This window comes from Typopeltis vanoorti, chromosome 5 (genome assembly GCF_054136105.1).
Source record: "Typopeltis vanoorti isolate ZY-2024b chromosome 5, IOZ_Tvanoo_1.0, whole genome shotgun sequence".
Lineage (NCBI taxonomy): Eukaryota > Metazoa > Arthropoda > Arachnida > Uropygi > Thelyphonidae > Typopeltis > Typopeltis vanoorti.
Window position 1 is genome coordinate 152,256,715 of NC_143553.1, and position 23,407 is coordinate 152,280,121.

At 34.0% G+C, this 23,407-nt stretch overlaps 1 protein-coding gene across 1 annotated transcript in view; it reads right to left on the minus strand.

The window, feature by feature from the left end:
• Positions 1–269: 269 nt before the first annotated feature.
• The window catches only part of LOC150106947 (cell adhesion molecule Dscam1-like), a 322,565-nt gene continuing 299,427 nt past the window's right edge, over positions 270–23,407 (minus strand). The window contains exon 26 of the mRNA XM_090393513.1: positions 270–487. Coding sequence (XP_090249639.1) covers positions 270–487 — 218 coding nt within the window. The remainder of the gene's footprint in view (positions 488–23,407) is intronic.

A 23,407-nucleotide genomic window follows, 5' to 3' on the forward strand; every position in this document is an offset into this window, starting at 1 on the left:
ATTTTGAAAAATCTTCTCCAAACTGGGTGACAAAAAAGAAAAAAAACAGGATCCAAGATATGGCATTTCTTGGGTTTACTGAAGGTTTTTTTCCCCTATAGGGTTATGATGTTTGTTTCGTGTTGCCTTTTATTCTCTTCAGTTCTATCGGCAACTATCCTACATTCCGGAAATTAGTACATTTGCAACCTATTTCTAAGATGAGTGACGCATCTTTATCATCATTTTGGTCTGACGTCATTTCTTTGTTAAACTGATTGCCGATACTGTTAACAATCAACTCCTGTGCTACTTGGAAACGTTCCAGATAATAATTGATCATCTGTATGGATTTGGATACTGTTGATCAACAGGACAGGCTCATGTCCACTCTTCTGGACAATTGCCATATAAAATCCTAAAGAAACTGGAGTGAATGTTATGCTTTTAATATCTCTCTGATTTTTGGACCAAATAACAGAAAGACTTATTTTAGTAAGCTTCCATCCTAAAGAAAATATATAAAATATAATTTAAATATAAAATATAAAAAGATGATATAAATATATAAAAAGTATGATGGTTTTTTCCCTCTATGCTTTTCATTTGGGTTCCCAGTTTTTTCTTTTGACAAACGTTACCTGTATGTCAAAAACTAATGCTAAGGTGCAGCATGAATCCGTGTGCTTTTACTCTTCTCTTTCTGTGTATGAACCCCTTTCTCAATTTGACTAGAAATACTTCTTATTCCAAAAGCGTTTGTCGCTTGCATTTTCTATCGATATTTTTATTATCACTACTAATATAAATCAGTGTCAGTAATTCTCCTTTAAAGTTATTATGACACATACATCGGCCACTAAACACCTTTCCAAGTTCAACTCTGGACTATTAAAATAAATTTTCCCTATTAGTTCATTTATTCTACTTCTGACCTTTTTAAAAACTTCTCTGCTTAAGTATTTTTTTAAACTGTACAGTCTGCATGTTTTAAAATCTAAACTTTCTTCTCTACCTTCTGCCTATTCACAATACTAATCTACCAAAGGCCGTAGCAGTAAATAAAGATCTATACGTGCTTCATGCACTTTGGAATCGAAGAACCAACCATCCAATAATCCAAGAAAATACAACGAATCGAGCCATCTTTCTTTGAATCCAATAATCCTAACCACCAAGTTACAATACGTATAAAGTATATATTGGCCTATATAAGCTACAAATTGGGTTCCATTTATATCATACTAATTTAATGACACTAATGTCCTTTGTTTGTAAAGACCTGCGTTTCAATCCTCAGAGATGGATCCTCATAGTCAGAGATGGTTCCTGAATTGTGAGTTCTTCAACATTGTCTGATAAACGTCGCATCTCTGATGTAAGGTTCTCATCGATAGTGATGATGATTGGTTTAGAAGTCTCTCAAAATATTGTACGATCCCACAACAGTTTATTTTTCTTGGGTAATTAAATATCCTTAATCTTCTTCAGGAGATCTGAAACAAAACATAAAGTATAGAAAGAAGCCACTGAAATACGCGATATGGTATATGTGTGTATCATATGTGTGAATTTCGTTTTGCATCCTATAATTTGGAAAGTGAGTGTATGATCTACGATTTCAAATAAAGTATAAGAGCTTCCTCGTAATTGTATGTTGCTATGATGATCAAAAACATAAATATTTGCACCATGACATATGCTTTAGATGATTAGCTGTGAAATTTAAGTAAATTACAAAATCTAGTGGGGATAAGGAAAGTGCCTTTTAAAGCAGTTATTGTAATATAAAGCAGTTATTACCTCTTTACAGAATTATTTGATTTTATTTAGATCTAGTTGGGTTATTTTTAATTATGGCCGAAACATATAAAGCTTTGAAACCAACGCATAGCGTGTGTTCTTTTGGCCGGTTTGTCTGTGTTGTCGAACTAAAAAAGTTCTGGAAAGAAAGTTCCTTTCACCTCAATACTAAACCATCTAAATTGTTTGGAACAAGGAAAGAATGTGAAATAGCAGTGAATATGGCTATGAAAATGAACATGACATTTTAGGAAGAGCTGCATTCTTTGTGTGATTTTTTGATTTGAGTGAGTAGCAAAGAAGATTACATGTAGCCAATTTATTATTTTTGAAATAAAAAGGAACAGAAGAGTATTAGTTACGTTTTACTGTCATCGCTAATCGTATAGTTTCTGTTTATTGCTTTCGTTTCGATCTGCTAGCATCATTGGTTTGTGCAGACTTAGTTCAATGTAGGACGGATAAAGATAGAATAAGGAATATGCGAGTAAGCATCCTAGGAAAATTATCATGAAATATTTGGCATGAGTTACGAGTTATTAGAATGATCGCCGGCAATTAAGAACATTAAAGAAAAGTCCAAATTGTCTCAATATAAGAAGCAGAAGGAAGTGAAATATCAAAAATGCGAATTCACACAATTAGATCAGCACGCACTTTTCAGAAGGATATTACGGCAGCTCAATGTTTGTGTGTATGTGTGTGTAGATCATATGAGTAATACCCTTCAGAAGAGGCCATTAAAGAAATATGAAAGATAAATCCTGCTTGAATTCCAACACCGGTTAATGTGACGGAGCTGGTGCGAGAGTAAAGCACATCTTTGTGAATTAAAGTCTCAGAAAATGGCGATTTTATTGTGAACGTTTAGCTATTCTGATGCATCATACTCCGGAAGAAGATCAGGGAAATGACTTGGGGTAATGTTTAGCGCTTCACCTAGAAGAAGGGTGGCTCTCAAGGGTGGAAATGAAAGGACGGAACGATTAAGGTCATTTATATCCTCTTGACAAAACTAGCAATGTATAAATCTCTTCTTTTTTTTATTCAAAACAAAGAATGAGATAGAAATTTTAAGAGAGATGGAGAGAGAGAGAGAGAGAGAGCCAATGATGGAAAAACAGACGAATAAACAGCAAGGAAAAAGGGGAATTGAGTCATGGACTAAATGAAGATGAAAGTCTTTGTGCAAAATCCCAAATCATTTCCTTTTCGTACATATCTCAGGTAATTCCAAGTTTAAAAAATGCGAGAAGAATTCGATCGGTGCACATAATGGACCTAGTTTAAAGTTCGTTGGCCATGTGAAGGCTTTTCCTTAAAATAGACAGCCGATCAATAGCCAGAGAGGTGTGTGTCTTGTATTACATGTCCTAATGGGCCATCACAGTACCTCTTGCTCATTCCAAAGGTCACATGTAGAGGATTTACACGTTGCAAAAAAAAAAAGCGGATGGTGAGAGGAAAAAAAATGGAACTTCGACGCGGGATTAAAGTTTGAAAAAGTTTATTAAACAAAAATCCTTTTTTATTGTATCATGTGATTTTTTCTGAAGAGAGAACTGAATACTGGTACAAATATATTAACTGATAATTTTATATTTATAATTTGTTGTTGCAGTTTAAGATTAATCGGAGTCAAATAAAAGCTCGAGACGAATGTACTTGATCTTTTACTCGCATGCATGTGTGATTTTGTCGCCTTGTTTGTCTATTTTTTTGGGTGGGAAACCAGTGGCCTCACAACAGCACGTTGTTCGCCTTCATACGTTGATGTTCTCTTAATGCTTTTAATGTATTTATTTTTCTTCCACACATATTTATTCATCATAATTTGCACTTATAAGATCATATAATTATTATTTCACTTCATGATAGAACACCGTGTTGAGTTACTTGCTACTATACGTGTAATTCAACTGCACTGAATCACGCTGAAAATTACGTTTTTCTGCTGATGAGCTCAATTTATTGTTTTCCTTAACACAGTTGTTGATTGGATAACAATGCTACTATACCAAGGGAATTATTATAGAACAAAGTGGTTTCTCGTTGACTTCCTTGTCTAATATAAAGTATAAGTATAAATGCATTAGCTATTTCATAAATATACCAGGGGAATTATTATAGAACAAAGTGGTTTCTCGTTGACTTCTTTGTATTATAGTATCCTGTGTATCTAGATAAGAGTGTTCATGGGGGGGCGCCAGTTTGAAGATTCCTCGTGATTAGTTTGTTTTTAGTTTGTACCAGCATGCTGACTAAAGAGTCTCATAGCATCATACTTCTTGAACGATGTGAGAACCGAATCCATATGTTATATGTTATATTTCATTCGGTTCCTTATAAAGTATAATTAAGTAAAAATGCATATGTTATGTTATATTTCATTAGGTTCGTTATAAAGTTCATACTTCTAGAACGATATGAGCACCGAATCTATATCTTATATTTCATTCAGTTCCTTATAAAGTATAAGTAAAAATGCATATGTTATATTATGTTTCATTAGGTTCGTTATAAATTACATACTTCTTGAACGATGTGAGCACCGAATCCATAAGTTACATGTTATTTTCATTAGGTTCCTTATAAAGTATAAGTAAGTAAAAACGCATATGTTATGTTATATTTCATTGGGTTCGTTATAAAGTATATACGTCTTGAACGATGTGAGCACCGAATCCATATATTATATTTCATTAGGTTCCTTATAAAGCGTAAGTAAAAATGCATATGTTATGTTATATTTCATTAGGTTGGTTATAAAGTTCATATTTCTAGAACGATATGAGCACCTAATCTATATCCTATATTTCATTCGGTTCCTTATAAAGTATAAATAAGTAAAAATGCATATGTTATGTTATGTTTCATTACGTTCCTTATAAATTACATCCTTCTTGAACGATGTGAGCACCGAATCCATATGTTATATGTTATATTTCATTAGGTTCCTTATAAAGTATAAGTAAGTAAAAATGCTTATGTTATGTTATATTTCATTAGGTTAGTGATAAAGTACATACTTCTTGAAAGATGTGAGCACCGAATCCATATGTTATATATATGTTATATTCCGAATCCATATGTTATATATATGTTATATTCCGAATCCATATGTTATATACAGTATATGTTATATTCCGAATCCATATGTTATTTTTCCTTAGGTTCCATATAAAGTATGTGTAAGTAAAAATGCATAGGATATGTTATATTTCATTATGTTCGTTATAAAGTAAAAGTAAGAATAAATGCATATGTTATGTTATATTTCAGTATGTTCCTTATAAAGTACAAGTAAAAATGCCTATGTTATTTTATATTTAATTAGGTTCGTTATAAAGTATAAGTAAAAATGCATATGTTATGTTATATTTCACTTAGGTTCGTTATAATGTACATACTTCTTGAACGATGTGGGCACCGAATCCATATGTTATATATATGTTATATTCTGAATCCATATGATATTTTTCATTAGGTTCCTTATAAATCATAAGTAAAAATGCATATATTATATTATATTTCATTAGGTTCGTAATAAAGTACATACTTCTTGAACGATGCGAGCACCGAATCCATATGTTATATTTCATTCGGTTCCTTATAAAGTATAATTAAGTAAAAATGCATATGTTATGTTATATTTCATTAGGTTTCTTATAAAGTATAAGTAAGTATAAATGCATATGTTGTGTTATATTTCATTAGGTTCGTTATAAAGTAAAAGTAAGAATAAATGCATATGTTATGTTATGTTTCATTAGGTTCGTCATAAAGTACATATTTATTGAAAGATGTGAGCACAGAATCCATATGTTATATTTCATTAGGTTCCTTATAAAGTACATACTCTTGAACGACGTGAGCACCAAATCCATATGTTATATTTCGTTAGGTTCCTTATAATGTATAAGTAAGTAAAAATGCATATGTTATGTTATATTTCATTACGTTCGTTATAAAGTATAAGAAAGTAAAAATGCATATGTTATGTTATATTTCAGTATGTTCCTTATAAAGTAGAAGTAAAAATGCCTATGTTATGTTATATTTAATTAGGTTCGTTATAAAGTATAAGTAAGTAAAAATGCATATGTTATGTTATATTTCATTTAGGTTCGTTATAATGTACATACTTCTTGAACGATGTGAGCACCGAATCCATATGTTATATTTCGTTAGGTTCCTTATAATGTATAAGTAAGTAAAAATGCATATGTTATGTTATATTTCATTACGTTCGTTATAAAGTATAAGAAAGTAAAAATGCATATGTTATGTTATATTTCAGTATGTTCCTTATAAAGTAGAAGTAAAAATGCCTATGTTATGTTATATTTAATTAGGTTCGTTATAAAGTATAAGTAAGTAAAAATGCATATGTTATGTTATATTTCATTTACGTTCGTTATAATGTACATACGTCTTGAACGATGTGAGCACTGAATCCATATGTTATATATTCCGAATCCATATGATATTTTTCATTAGTTTCCTTATAAATCATAAGTACAAATGCATATATTATATTATATTTCATTACGTTCGTAATAAAGTACATACTTCTTGAACGATGCGAGCACCGAATCCATATGTTATATTTCATTCGGTTCCTTATAAAGTATAATTAAGTAAAAATGCATATGTTATGTTATGTTTCATTAGGTTCCTTATAAATTACATCCTCCTTGAACGATGTGAGCACCGAATCCATATGTTATATGTTATATTTCATTAGGTTCCTTATAAAGTATAAGTAAGTAAAAATGCTTATGTTATGTTATATTTCATTAGGTTAGTGATAAAGTACATACTTCTTGAAAGATGTGAGCACCGAATCCATATGTTATATATATGTTATACTCCGAATCCATATGTTATTTTTCATTAGGTTCCATATAAAGTATGAGTAAGTAAAAATGCATATGATATGTTATATTTCGTTATGTTCGTTATAAAGTAAAAGTAAGAATAAATGCATATGTTATGTTATATTTCATTAGGTTCCTCATAAAGTACATACGACTTGAAAGATGGAGCACAGAATCCATATGTTATATTTCATTATGTTCCTCATAAAGTACATACGACTTGAAAGATGGAGCACAGAATCCATATGTTATATTTCATTAGGTTACTTATAATGTATAAGTAAGTAAAAATGCATATGTCATGTTATATTTCATTACGTTCGTTATAAAGTATAAGAAAGTAAAAATGCATATGTTATGTTATATTTCAGTATGTTCCTTATAAAGTACAAGTAAAAATGCCTATGTTATGTTATATTTAATTAGGTTCGTTATAAAGTATAAGTAAGTAAAAATGCATATGTTATGTTATATTTCATTTAGGTTCGTTATAATGTACATACTTCTTGAACGATGTGAGCACCGAATCCATATGTTATATATATGTTATATTCCGAATCCATATGATATTTTTCATTAGGTTCCTTATAAATTATAAGTAAGTAAAAATTCATATGTTATGTTATATTTCATTAAGTTCTTTATTAAGTATGAGGATAAGGACTATAAATGCGCTGAGGAGGGTAATGGATGGCAATGTTGTAGCCAATGAAGTTCTAACTGAGGCTCGGCTATTGCTGTTACCCTCCTGCCATGATCAGAGCTTTAATCGCTCTGATCATGGCAGGATTTAATAACACCCTATCCCTTCACTGTCCTCTACAGATAACGGGAAGATGAAGAGCATTCTTGCTTTGCCCCTTTAAGCCAGTCCTTATAAGGACTTTATAAAGTATAAGTAAATAAAATGCATATGTTATGTTATATTTCATTAGGTTCCTCATAAAATATAAGTAAATAAAAATGCATATGTTATATTTCATTAGGTTCATTATAAAGTACATACTTCTTGTACGATGTGAACACTGAATCCATATGTTATATATATATGTTACATTCCGAATCGATATGTTATATTTCTTTAGGTTCCTTATAAAATATAAGTAATTAAAAATGCGTATGTTATTTTATATTTCATTAGCTTCGTTATAAATTATAAGTAAGTAAATTTGCATATATTATGTTATATTGCATTAGGTTCCTTATAAAGTATAAGTAAGTAAAAATCCTTATATTATGTTATATTTCATTAGGTTCGTTATAAAGTTCATAATTCTTGAACGATGTGAGCACCGAATCCATATGTTATATATGTGTTATATTCTGAATCGATATGTTATATTTCATTAAGTTACTTGTAAAGTATAAGTAAGTAAAAATGCATATGTTATGTTATATTTCATTAGGTTTCTTATAAAGTATAAGTAAGGAAAAATGTATATGTTATGTTATATTTCATTAGGTTTCTTATAAAGTATAATAAAGTAAAAATGCATATGTTATGTTATATTTTTAGGTTTCTTATAAAGTATAAGTAAGTTAAAATGCATATATTATGTTATGTTTCATTAGGTTCCTTATAAACTACATACGTCTTGAACGATGTGAGCACCGAATCCATATGTTATATATATTTTATATTCCGAATCCATATGTTATATGTTATATATCATTAGGTTCCTTATAATATATAATTAAGTAAAAATGCTTATGTTATATTACATAGAGAATATTTCATTTAAAGTATTTCATTAGGTTCCTTATATATTTAAAGTATTTCATTATGTTCCTTATATAAAGTATAAAAAGAAAGTATTTCTTTAGGTTCCTTATATATAAATTATTTCATTAGGTTCCTTCTATAAAGTATATAAAGTATTCATTAGGTTTCTTATATATATAAAGTATTTAATTAGGTTCGTTATATATATAATGTATTTCATTAGGTTCGTTATATATATAAAGTATTTCATTAGGTTCGTTATATATATAAAGTATGTCATTAGGTTCGTTATATATATAAAGTATTTTATTAGGTTCGTTGTATATATAAAGTATGTCATTAGGTTCTTTATATATATAAAGTATTTCATTAAGTTCCTTATATAAAATATATATATATAAAGGATTCGTTAGGTTCCTTATATATATATATATATATATATATATATATATATATATATATATATATATATATATATATATATATATATATATATATATATATATATATATATGAAGTATATATGAAGTATATTCCATTAGGTTCCTTATGAAGTATTCATTAGGTTCCTTATATAAATAAAGTATACTCCATGATCCCAAACTTTGGAAATATAAACTAGTTGCTATAGCTAGCTCCCATTTGTTGGAGTTAACTATAAACCAAGAAATTTAATGCTAGTTATATTAAAAAATAAATGGTGTGGTAGTAAAAAAAAGTTATTTATAATTAGTAACAAAAAAAAAAAGGTTTTTACTGCTAAGGATGTAAACTACTGAGTAGTTAGCTAAAAAATATAAGAAATTTTAAGAAATAGAAATCTTTCTCCTTCATATGGAGAAAAATTGTCCCAGAATGCAAACACATCTCAGACAGAATTATGTAACTTAATATTGTCTGTTACTGTTTTGTCAATGTATAGCAATTTCTCTGTAAACAAATGGCATTACCTTTGTTCCCTTCCATTTCAAATCTGACACTGTGAATTTTTTTTTAAATTAAGGTTGACTATAAGATTCGATACCGAGTTTAAAACAAAGAACTTTTAGGAACATCATCAATATCGCCAAAACTGAATTCGAGTATCACTCACAAAGTAACTACTTCAAAGAAGGTAATAAGATAGCAGGGAATAGCATGTCTATAGTTTATCATAGAGAAATTAAATACAAATCCAAAAAGACCTCATAGTTAAGACTGATTATTTAGCACCTGTTAAGTCCACCGATTCATCGCGGTTAGCCTAGTGGCTTTGCGCTTCGCAACCATATGCCTGGGAAAGGAGTGTTCTAGGTTCGATTTCCGTCGAAGACCTGATGAGCTGAAGGATCTTCCTCAGCCATAGCCAAGTTAGCCGGTCTTGGGCATGGACAGTAAGGTTTTTTCCCCAGTTTATCCTGGGGTTTTTCATCACACAAACAGGCAAACCGTACCGGTGAATACAGAGGGTACAGCCATAGGATATAGCAGGGTTTCACAAACTTTTCCTACGACGGAACACTTCACAAATCCTGAAACTGAACACCTTGGTTAGAGTCGAGTATCATCGTTCTCGTATTCAATATAAAGCTGAGCACACACACTATCTCCGCAGCAGGCTGTATCGCATCGCAAAAATGCGACAGTGCACACAACAGGCGTGCCGGGCCGCATCGCATCGCACTGACCTTGCTTGTGATCGCACGTTTCCTAGAATAGATACCTCCATACTACACTGGCGCTTGGAGGTGTCGACAACCGCGGGTGGCTGAGTCAAGGCCAGAGCGTGCTGGCCCGAATAGCACAATCCACACACAAATTGAGGAGCGCCTGATTTTCGAACATGTTTGAACGTGTCGCAGCATTTAAAATCATTCCAGGCTCATATTGATTTTGATAATTTTTCACGGAACACTTATTCACTTTCCACGGAACATAGTTTGGGAAACGCTGGGATATAGTACGACAAGCAAGGCAGCGGGAAACCACCTTGCTCATAGTCACTTCCCTAGTATAGTAGCATAGCTGCCCCTATCATCCGTACGGATGAAAGGAAACTAATCATCAATCATCATCATCAAGTCCATAGAAGTCAATTATATCAGGTATAATGTCAACGAGTTACTATAGAAGGAATGCATTCACAGTTCTTTGTGCTACCTATTCATAGAACATTTGCACTTTTATTCTTAGCACGCTACAAAAAGAAAAAAAGAATTGTGCAAACTGCTGTTATATACTGGAACTTCCTTCCCCTTTAATGCCATTTTTTGTACGATTAAATAGAGAGGGTGACTAGAATTTTATTACCGAACATAATCCATTCTTTCTCTCATACGGATAGGAGGGGGAAATGTTGATGAGTTGTTGTAGTGCAGAAATATCCGCGAGGTATTAGATAGTGGGCAGGCTTGTTCCCACACTGAGAACGTAATTAACGACCTAGATAACAGAATAATTCCCTGGTCGAATGTTCTCCACCCAGCTGGACCGGTGATAGATGGAGACCTTCTTTGTGTCTGTTTATGTGATTAATTGAGAGGATTCTGATGTGAATGGTTCTTTCTGGGGGGGGGGGGGTTATCGTATCATCTCTGTTTTTGAAACATTTGGGAGGACGACCATAATATTTTCTCAGTTTCCAAAACGAGCACTTTATTATTACAGTCCTCTCCGCAGCTTTTAGCCTGTAAGATGCGAAAGATTCGCAAGTACTGCACTTTAAATATTTCTTATGAAATGGGATATGCTTATGCGGTGTCGTGTTTCCATTCCGAAACCTGCCGCGATAATAATTTTTTTTCTAGAAACTCCGTATTCAGTAGCACAGCCACTGTCATGATGTTGTCACGCGCGCAGATAGTTGATTCAGAGAAGGCCTTCAAGCAGGACAGTTTTTGTGACAGCATCGAACGTCATCGCAGGCTGTATTCAAGACAGAAATTGAAATCCATTAGGAAAATATAGAGCTTAGAAACATTTTTCGCAATGCGGACGCAAACATGCATTTCGCTATCCAAATTTCCACTCTGATTTCAGTGCAGCTCTCTGTTGATCCAAGAAATAATGTTCAACAGTGGTTGACCTTTTACTCTGTGGTTACATCTATTCGCCGATTTAACTTGTAGGTGCTATTGGAAGTTTGAAGGAGTTATACGAATGATGACTTCTCTGAAATCCCGTGCAAAATTCCCTTTTTGAGAGAGAATATATCTTCAAGAAAATAAAATGTCTTGCCGAAGTATTTGACAGCGTTTCAAAAGAAACTTTCGTAAATTGTTTGTAACAAATGGAATGATTTTCGATGGATAAGGAAACAGAATTAGTAATGGAAATACAAATCATCCTTATAAAGTATATCTGGAGGTCTGAGATTATTTGTAATGGGCATTTTAACAAATTTTGAGATTTTGGTCTCTGAATTTCTGATGTTACGTTATAAAGGGAAGTGTTGTTTAGCCTGGTAACAGTCAAGCAAGTAAAACGTGCAATTTTGAATTTTTGAATTTTATTCTTAATGGAAGATTTATCCAAAAAATACTTCTTGGGAATTATCCTTATACGTAAAACCGGATGACTGGCTATCGTTTAATTTTATCCGTTGAAATAAATTTTGTCACACATACCGAAATTAGGTTACAGTGCAACTAAAATGATTCTGACATTATTGTTATATCGGCGACTATCGTAATCAAAAAGATAATGGGTTGTTTTATGTGTTTAGCTTAATCACAAAAAAGAATAGAGATGGGTGTCAAACATACATATAATTGAGTGCGTCAAAATACGTCGGCAAATTTGGTGTAACTTTTTTCTTTTTGAGCCACTTTGTTTTTTTGATTACTCAAAAAAAAATTTAAGAAAATGTAAGTAGGCAACACTCGTACGGGGACATATTTTATAATTTCTTTAAATGATATCGATCAACCTCCCATACCACGAGGTGTCACGTAATAATAATAATAATAATGGTTTAACTAACGACGCATAACAAAAACCATAATACCTACTCTAGCAACTCATGACCTTTCACAAGCAACAAGTATGATTTCAATTAAAAAAAAAGCAGCATATATTTGTTTTACAAATATTTGTACTGGAACAAGATTCTAACCTTTTATGCTAATTTTAGACCACATTCCTATCATTATTGATCAGAATGTGGTATAACCAGTCCCAATTGCAATGAATTCTGACTAAAAAAAATTAAAACGAGTAATCCCGTTCATTCTTTAACCAATTACGTGGGTTGGAGTGCTACACTCATATATATTTTGGACCATTTCATAAGATTAATTATATTAATTATTTTACGACATTTTTTGCATGCTGGCAGAGCGGATAAAAGATCGTTTTCCAACCAAAAGGCTGAAGTTCGAATTCCCCCCCCTGGGCATGGTTGTGATTGTCTTCAGGCAGGGGGTAAATTTCATCACTCGCTATGAGCGATCGCCCCGATTATTGGAGGCCAGAAGCAGTCGGAAACAGTTCCATGTTTGGTGTCGAAATCAGGGCTTCCTGATTAAACAAAAGTATTTAAAATCTATTGCATCCTAAAGATTTAAAAAAAGTCGGTATGCCATCCTTAATTAGATACCCAACAGGCGGCATCTCTTAAAAGTATCTAGAGGATTGAGGAAACCATTGAAGCCTTATTATTAGTTTGTCCTTCTTTTATGAAGGTTCTAGTATGACCCTTGTACTTTCATTAATCATCGCATACACATGTGAAAGAAGGGGGGCAATTTAAAATAATTTCAAATTGAAGCGTGATCTTAGAGACCTCAGACTCGCATTAAGCAGGTCTAGGCCAAGTGGAGTAAATCTCTCCAAAATTTTTCTGGTCTGCGGAAAGATCATTCTCGTTTCCAATATGATCTTTCTGAACATTCTCAGGGAATGTTCTATATCCACATGATGTCCTGTTTGTGTTGAAGCCGCTTGCTTCCTTTACACATTCGTGGAGAGAGTACTCGACATTGCTCATTTCGACTACAAAGACCTAGGTTTGAATCCAGTCTAATCCACCAGGAACTTTTATAAGAACTTTTCAAATGAAGGCAAGTTAGTCAATCTCATGCAGATGTCACAGCATTGTTTATTCCTCAAAGTAAACAAAGCATCCTAGAGTCAAAAAAAGCAGCTAACGCCTTTTTATTCCCGTATATGGAGTAGGCTAGGCCGTTTTAGCCCTATCTAATCTTCTGCAGACTGAGTGGGCAGTTCAGTCTCCACTGGTAGCCAATAAGAGATAGCTGGCCCAAGGCTATCACTAATTCAAGAAACCTGTAATGAAGAGACGGTTCAATAAGTGTCCCCATCTCGTGGTCCCTCACCCAACACTCGTATTTAATATCTGAAATAGTGTGGGATTTAGGGTCGATTTTCTTGAGTTTACGGGACGAAAAACCCGAGTTTCCGGGAGGAAAAAAACTCGCTTGCTCGTGCCAGAGATCGATTAACTCGAGAACCGGTCGAAAAACTGCGCGCAGATGGTTTTTAATTTAGTGAAGAAATAAAAACCATTGAAAAACATCAAGTGTGTAGGTGATGGCTCCAATATTTCACATTTATATTGGGTTAAAGTTGCTTGATCCGTTCCCCTATATAATTGTGAGAAAAACGATAGGAGGTATGTACAACAAATACATCTCTTTTTACATTCTAATTTAGGAGAAGAGTCGAGTGGTGTCCTTGCAAACAAAGGTATTGTTCGATTATCACTCTACCTTAAGAAACAACATGCTGAGCAAGAATATCTATACATTCATAGTAAACGACCACATTCATGTTACGGGTTCCTTGATGGAGTTTTTTAAGTTGTGGACATCCTTGATGGAATTTCAATGACACTCCAGTATCCGACCGTTTTCGTATGATAGAGCTTTCATCTAATGTAGCTACGCAAAGAAGAAAGACTCATCTATTGCATGGTACCAGGCAATCTGAACAGTCACTCTGTCTTCCCTTATGGGTTGTTTTAATGTCAAAAATATCATCTTTTAATAAGACTAAAACCAAACTACTGCAACCGTCTACGGCATATACCCCCAATTTCAAAATTGACGCAAAAGTTGATGAATTGCTGCGTTAATATAATTGATTTTTCCCCTTCCCTTAATCAAGGCACATATACTGAGAAAGAGACAAAAAACAACAAAAGAAAAAAAGTATATCTCGACGTTTCAGGTTGAAAGAACTGGGGAACAAAATGAGCTCCATTATTAAATAGCTAACAAAATGCGGTCAAAGACCTTTAACATAGATTCATCACCTTCCATTTTCGATATGCGGCCTCGATGTCAGAAATTAACGCTCATTATAGAATTAATAGTTTCTTAGTGAGAAACACCCACACAATCACTTTATGTCAGGGGATATCGCGAGCAGAAAAGATACGGACGGACGGAAGAATCGATACGAGTGTCAAATGTGCAGATGGCTGCCTTGGTAATTCTGACAAATTACGAATTTCCATACACCTCAGGCTTTTAACACTTGCAGATCGCGGATGAAAAATCATCATTTTGTTTTACTTTAATGTGTTGGCAAATGCATGTGTCAAGCTTACCTGGAAAAGGCAGCTCCACATCGCATATAATAATCAAGAATGGTTTAGTTATCGGCTTTCCTATTATATTTTTTATTTTAATTCATGTGAAAATGGAGAGTGCTCCAAAGACCCAACTAGCTTTTACTAATTCAGGCTTCCCATAAGAAGGAGTGCGACTGTGTCAATTCGAAGGCTTTTCCAAAGACCTGGATTCGAATTCCGAATAACTGACCTTATTGAAAAAGCCTTTTACTTGTTCTCATCTCAGATGGAATTCGAATCCAGGTCTTTGAACACACGCAACTGACAGACATAGCAGAAGTATTAGCCGTAAGCAGTAAAAAGATTTCTGAGAAGTCTCCTTGTTTAAGCCTCACAAAGAAATATTGATATCGGGAGCTGCCGACAGTTTGGGATTTTAAAAATAAAATTAAAAAACCGAGTATTTTTTTCAATAATCGTCGTTTGGAAAATGACGTAATTAATTAAACAGAATTAACAACAACAATAAAATCAATGTGTCCTCCTTAGTTTTGTTATAGACTGCTGCTCAGTTATCACCATGGATATTATTTAGTTCATCTCTCCTAAGACGTAGCTCTAGTCTTAATGCAGAGCTAACTGTTATATTTACCAATGAAAGGCATCATTGGTTACAAAATCTAAAAATAGTTGACTTAAAATGATCAGTAATGAATTCTGGCAGGGACTTTCTCATTACATCGGTAGTCTTGATTTCCCGGAATGTGTCCACGTATTAGTTCAACTGAAGATAAACAAGAGAGACAGCAAAATGTATATTGGAATCTAACTGTATTAACAGTAAATTCACTTTCTACAGATTCCACGAACATCCCAAATAAAATTATGGAACATTCCATAACTATCCTGGCATATTTATTATAATTGTTTGCAAATGATACGAAATTAGGTACAGTAATAGTTAATAAAGACGATGTGGAGCGCTTGCAGGACAATTTAAATAAGCTATCAGTATGGACAAAAGTTAATGGGTATTAGTTTAATGTGGAAAATTTTAAAGTTATGCTTTTTGGGATAAATAGATTACAAACTCACATTGATGCCACTATACTCCAAGTCATAGATGAAGCTAGAGATTTAGAGGTGGTGGTAGACAGAGAAAGTTTAGAGGACATGTTGCTAAAGTAGCCCATACGATTAATTGGCTATTGAAGAACACATTAAGGCCTTGATACCCCCACATCTGGATTACTGTGCTCAAGTCTAGTCTTCTGGGGTTTCTTGGAGATGAGAAAGCGGTGGAGAGGATTCAGTGGCGAGTGACCAAGATGGAGAGTGGCCCGTGGAATGTTCCCTATGAGGATAGATTGAGGGTGTGTGGATTGCAGAGGTTGGGTTGATAGGAGAAAAAGAGGGGATATGATATAAATATTTAAGTTGCTTAAAGAATGTTATAGGATAGATACAGGGGAAATGTTTCAGCACTTGGCTAGAAGGATTAGAACAAGGGATCATCCCTGGAAGTTGAATAAAGGTGTAGTTAGTAGGGGTGTGAAGACTACATTTTTTGTTTGGAGAGTTGTGAATGGGTTGCCAGAGTCGGTTGTGAGTGCTTTGTATGTTACTGGCTTCAAGGAGAGGTATGATAGATTGTGTGGATAGATTGGGTCTCCTGCAATGAGTCTTCGAACTCCACGGAGGTGCCCGTACAGTTTTTGTAATCAATCAAAATTATTGTTGTTCATACATTCATTCTATTTGTAATGCATACGTGTGCAAATGTGTGTACAAGTACATACATAAACATAAGATTACGTGCATAATATATTTCTTTTTGACAATGACAAGGTTTATTATGATACAGAGAATTTATGTATATATCCAATGAGACATCATATAAGTAAAGAGTCATCCAGCATTATTTCAAAGCCGAATGTAGAAACTATGAAAGTTTCGTAAAGTCAGTTGACCAGAGAGCTTACGGGAATACACTCCCCGGCATTCACGAATTTTATGTAGTCCTTAGCGCAGACTACTTAAAAGATATAGGTGCCGCCCAAGCGTCTATATGTCCGGTTTTTATTAGTCCATTTTGATAAGGTTTCACTGGCCTGACAGCTGTTTCGAACTTGTTGATTCTCCTCAGAGACCAGAGAGAAATCTTAAGAGAGGAAATACTCTCGTTCACTACTAAGGACTTCAATGTCAGAGGAATGTCGTTTTCTTAAGCTAACTCTCAGCCGGTGCGTAAATTACTAAAATAAAGAGCCAAAAGGCTTCAGTTTGGCTGGATCTAATATCCACTTTACGAGTACTTACATAATTTTGCATCGCCGAACTGAAGCCTTCTGACTCTTTATTTTAATAAATACAGTGAGACATATTTTCTGTACAGTACAAGGATTCAGTACAGAATGCAGAGTTTAATTCTTTAATTAATTCTTTATAAATATAAATATATATTTTTAAAAAATTAATGAAATATTTATCCACCGTATTTACATATGGATGGGCTTGAATGTGCATACAATTCACTATACAATGGAGTAATAAAACACAGTTCAATAATAATGGAGATGATGGAATGATTATTATTATTATTATTCGTGACACCTCCAAGGAGTCCGAAGACTCATCGCGGGAGGACACCTACTATACAACTGTTTCCACCACTACACCGAACCTCTACCAATCATCTCCATCAACGCCGTCTCCCGCCCAACACCACCACCACAACTAGTATTTTTTTGTCTGTAAATTGCGTGTGTTCTGAAGGGTTGATTTGTCTGTATGTGGGATGAAAAACCCGAGTTTCCGGGAGAAAAAACCCTGCTACTTCTGTATGATGTTATATTAATATACATAAATTTTCTGCATTTTGTGTTTTTCTTTCAATATTTTTTATAGATTACGTATTTAATACAGATATTTTACTTGTCTACAAAAATTCCGCATGCAAGTTACCGAGTACATTCTTTTTGATATGCTTGTTTATTTGTTTGGAGGGCATTTCTGCTTTCTTCCTCGAAGCTTCTACAGAGCTTATCTTATGAAGATAATAGATGGCAATAGTTTCATGGTTTTGATTCAATACCCGTCGCGAGCCAGGCGTAGATTTAACTGTTTATGTGTTGCGCTTGGGAGCATATGCCTTTTTCCGGTTAACGTGTAGAGCGAATACAGGAGACCACGGTTACCACTTCGTGAACTTTTTTTAACTCTTTTCAAAGGGGAGGGGTTTGGATATGTCGTGTTTGTGTTCTTATAGGTTTGTGTGTGTGTGTGTGTGTGTGTGTGTGTGTGTGTGTGTGTGTGTGTGTGTGTGTGTGTGTGTGTGTGTGTGTGTGTGTGTGTGTGTGTGTGTGTGTAATTTCCACCTAAATTTTTAGTCTCGCTATAATATTTATATAGCACCTGTTTCAACTATCTGTAGGTCCCTAGGTTTCTGTTGTCAAATAGCAATAATAATAATAATAATAATAATAATAATAATAATAATAATAATAATAATAATAATAATAATAATAATAATAATAAAGAGCCAGTTGAAACCTCTCAGATTTGCAGCATTATGTCAATGAATAAAAAAAAAAAAAAAAAAACCAGAATGACGGAGAAATAATTGATTAGTAACTATCAGAACTTTGATGAAGAAAAGGTAAGGTAGGATAAGGTAATTCGAATGAATTATTATCGATCCTGATTATTATTGAATTACTGCTGACTGAAAATCCAACATCTGCCAAGTCTATGGGTACGCAGTTTAAATGTTCCTCTGAAATATTATGTGGAACGAAGTTTTCGCCCACTTCAAGCAAGTTCATTAATAATTATACACCTTAAAACTATTCCATACACATTTCCTTTCTCTCTCGCACTTTCCTACTTTGTTCCTGCATTTTCTATAGACACTTAATGAGAATTATCCAAATAAATACTCATTATGTTTTTTCTTTCCTCATAAACACATAAAAAAAGAGATCTATTAGCGAGGCACCTTCAAAAATTGCCATCAATTTGTATTCTTAGTAATAAAAGAAAGCATGTACATAATAAATTAAATCTTCGAATGATAAAAAATTAAATTATCCGAACACAAGTGAATATTGGGAGAAATGACGACAAATGAGCTTGGCAAATTGGATTTGCCATTGTGTATGCACATAATTGGAAGATTTCACGCAACTCTATTGAAGAATGAACACTCTCTTGTTGTTAATAGTACTTCCAAGACATTTACCTCTTTTAGATCGGAGGGGAAGAACGCATCTTAAAGGAATATCATAAACAAACAAATAATAAATACATATAATGATTGTCCCTCTTTTCAATTTCGGTAAAGACCATTAGAAGCCATTGAAAATGCAGTAAATTAATTTTTCCATTGTTTTCCAATGATAATCTTTTATGTTGTTTTAAAATCTCGGAAATAATTCAAATGTGAAATCGCATCAGTCAGTAACAAGAGAACGCATTATTTGTCAATTACTATAACAGTTCCTACAACATAATCTTAAACAAAATAACGTTAATATGCTCGATATGTTTTATTTAAAAACAAAAGCAATCGTACCTAAGTTTTAAATCTTACCCAAAGAGCATTTGGATTCTTTCACAATAATGGGTTTCTTGGTTTAATAGATGTTGTTTGCTTAAAAACCATCCATATCTGTATACTTCTGAGAAAACACATTTGTTCCTTAGTTCCCATCTTATTCTTTTATTTCTGTCAGACTTGATGTATCAATATGAGCTTATTCTCCTGTTAAAGAATGATACATAAAAGTGCGTGCAATAAATTTAACTCACACTAACCTAACCATGTGTATACTGTCTATTCTTCTCTCTGTCTTGTTTGCCGGTGTGTGTGTGCGCGACGGGACAAAGGCAAGCAAAGGATCGTTAAACTAATGAAGCTACATCTATCTCACGGGTTCTCTCCCATCTTACATTTTCCTGACGCAAGTGGCAGTTCAATAAAGATGAATTTTATGGCGGGGCACAACCTTAACGATAACAAGAGAAAGCCCAGGTAATCAGTCGAGGGGGGTTCCAACTAATCAATGCACTACTTGGTGACGCTTTGCAAATATCGGGGTTTTGTAAACTAATAGCTTTCCATTATGTTTAAGATTAATAACAGCACTAGGTTTTTCGTACGAGGCTATTAATAACGTTGTTTATGACCCCTTGGATGTTGTTCAAATGCAGCGCAGCTGTTATGTGTTGTAGAGAGGAAATCGATCATGTTATAGAAACAAATTGAGAGAATCGACTTTGGCGAATATTCTGTAATATCTGTGTGATTACGTCGGCTCTATCGGTAGGCGAAATTAGAATGAATATAAAGGTTTCCCACGTATAAGTATGCTATTAATTAAAATACGATAGTAGCTTTCACCAGCAGACTTAAAACAATAATGGTAATTTTCACCAAAACTCATCTATATTGTGGTGGCCAACATTATTCTTTCCGTGTACTTATTACCTTTCACTAATCTCTCTCTTTTAGACAAGAGTGCATTGCTTTTCGACTTGGGTAGTGGATTAGGCTGTGTATGAACTGTAGGATTTATCAGGTTCTCAAACACAACATACTAAAAAACAAAACTTAATTTTAAAAGTCTGCTTATTTATTTGAATAAGTGATGACACTTTTTTTATTCAAGAAGATAATTTGTGACAGAAATTATTCCTTTCCTGCTTTCAATTTATTGATGTTGGATAGTAAGAGAAATTCCAGTGAACCCTAGAAAAAAATTCAACCTCAGTTTAGTTTGTAAATACGTATTGAGATAACATATGAGAATTCGTTATACGACTCTTTGAAATGTGTGTCAATTACGATAAATTAATATTAAAATTATATACTGTATAACATCTAAAATTCTACCATTTCGTAAACTGTGTTTCAGAGAGCAATTCGAAATTTCCCCATTTTTTGAAAATACCTGGGTTCGAACTCCAATTAAAATGCGAACGTTATGAGGACTTTTCAACTGAAGGTGAGTTGCTCGGTTTCATACTGATATGACAGAGTTTTTTCTCCTTAATCCTGGAAACCGGTCAGTAAAACAAGCAATTTACTCACAGAAATATATTATATATATTTATGCATAAGTATTAATCGCAAGTATCGCAGATTATTATTATTAGATTTCAAATGCGTTCTACAGCTATCTGACTGAAAATTGTTGAGAAACGAAAGCTTACGAGCCATTATCAAATTAAAGCACTCCATCAAGAGCTATGAGCTAACCGGAAATGAGTTCTTTATGCTGACAAAAATTATCAATATAGTTCTTTTTGTGTTTTCTTGTCGTCCCGTGTAAATGTAAAATAGCATTCTATAATACTTAATCGTTTATCTTTTCATTTTTCAATTATTAACTTTTACTGTTGTCAGCGACATCCTAAAGCGTAGGATATTAATAATAATTATATTAAGAGCTTTCTTTTCTATTTTATCTAAAAATAAATATTAATAACATTTATTTTCTTCATTTTAAAGACGGACTGGTTGTGTCACCAACTGTCAGTGTCCCCTAATTGCCTGAAAAGTAATCCAAGGAAATCCCTTTAAATGAATACTAAAATGTACATCTTTGTGTACTATTTTAGCATATATATAAATCGTTATTACTCTTGGAATTACGACAGCAGTAGCTAAACGGTATGCAGCCAATGTACTACAACTGTGTCCATTGCGGGTATTCTTCTGGTCATTTGTCAATATATATATATATATATATATATATATATATATATAAAGCTCTGATCATGGCAAGAGGATAGCAGCAATAGCCGAGCCTGAATGAAGGCTACAGCATTGCCATCCATTACCCTCCCTGAATACCCATTTCTGTCGCCTCGTACGACATGTATGAGCTTTTATTTAAGTAAAGTCGTCTCTAAAAATTAAGACGACCTCTAGACCACTCAATAGTGGCCAAAAGACCGTCTAACTCATCGTTGGCTCCACTCAGTGACGCCCCCCCCCACCGAACAGAACCGCTCATATTCCAGGGAGAAGTATTCACCGACAGGTCCCTCACGGGCCATGCCGGAGAGCACCCTCGCCAGAGACTCGAAATGCTCTCCTGGGCGTCGCTTTCTCCTGCTCACTAATATACTGCAGCGGTGCCTCAATCGTCTTGAACCCTTCCGAATGTGGGATGAGATTTTTCCTATCAACTAAGGATGCCTCCTCCTCCTCCTCTTCTGCTTCCCCCTGTGTCACCATTTCCACAATATCGTTGTCAGTTATTTCATCAACTTCGTCATTTGACATCCATTCTGTAATGTCCTCTGCATTCACACTGTCACATCTCGGTACATTTTTGAGCAACGAAACAAGTTTATCGTTTTCATCTTCCACTTCGGTTTCACACACGAGTTCAAGGTTGAAATGTCCACTTTCATGGTCCAAAAGAGTTTTCCAAGACTTTACAAGTATTGAAAGTTTATTTTTTCGTTGAAAGTTTATTTTTTCACTTGGTTAGAGTATAATAAAATTAGTTTAATCCTTTATCCAAGTGTGAGCAAACAAAGTTTGCGCCTGAAGTATCTTCAGGACTAGGGTAAGGTGATACAGCACCAGGGCAACTCGTTGCAAAGGTGGAGAAAGCTACCAACACGCCTATCTCAGTATCTCCTATAATGCAAAACACATCTCCTTGCGGATATGTCTAATGTTATGCATTAAAGGAAGGGCCACTACCCAGACTAGTTTCGACCTTTATTGAGGTCTCTTCAGTGGGAGCCAGGCCGTAGTGGAAATACCAGGCAGAAGCATTAGCAGGTCATCTCCACCTATAGGAGTTGCCAAATGGTGTGCCACCCTTTTTTAATAAATTACTCTGGATTTAGAGAAATATGTTGAAAGTTTATTTTTTCACTTGGTCATCTTTCTCTAAATCCAGAGTAATTTATTAAAAAAGGGTGGCACACCATTTGGCAACTCCTATAGGTGGAGATGACCTGCTAATGCTTCTGCCTGGTATTTCCACTACGGCCTGGCTCCCACTGAAGAGACCTCAATAAAGGTCGAAACTAGTCTGGGTAGTGGCCCTTCCTTTAATGCATAACATTAGACATATCCGCAAGGAGATGTGTTTTGCATTATAGGAGATACTGAGATAGGCGTGTTGGTAGCTTTCTCCACCTTTGCAACGAGTTGCTCTGGTGCTGTATCACCTTACCCTAGTCCTGAAGATACTTCAGGCGCAAACTTTGTTTGCTCACACTTGGATAAAGGATTAAACTAATTTTATTATACTTTACAAGTATGTTTTGAATCTCTTCCCATGCTTCGGCCGACCACCGTATGACATCTAGCAAGTCAATCTTTTTCAGAGTGGTTACGCAGTCTTCATTATTATTAATCGCTGATATCAACGAACTAAGAAGACGCGGACGATACGTTTTCTTTAACATTTTAAGGACGCCCTGGTCCATCGGCTGACAAACAACAGTCACATTGGGTGGTAAAAATAAAGCTTTGATGTC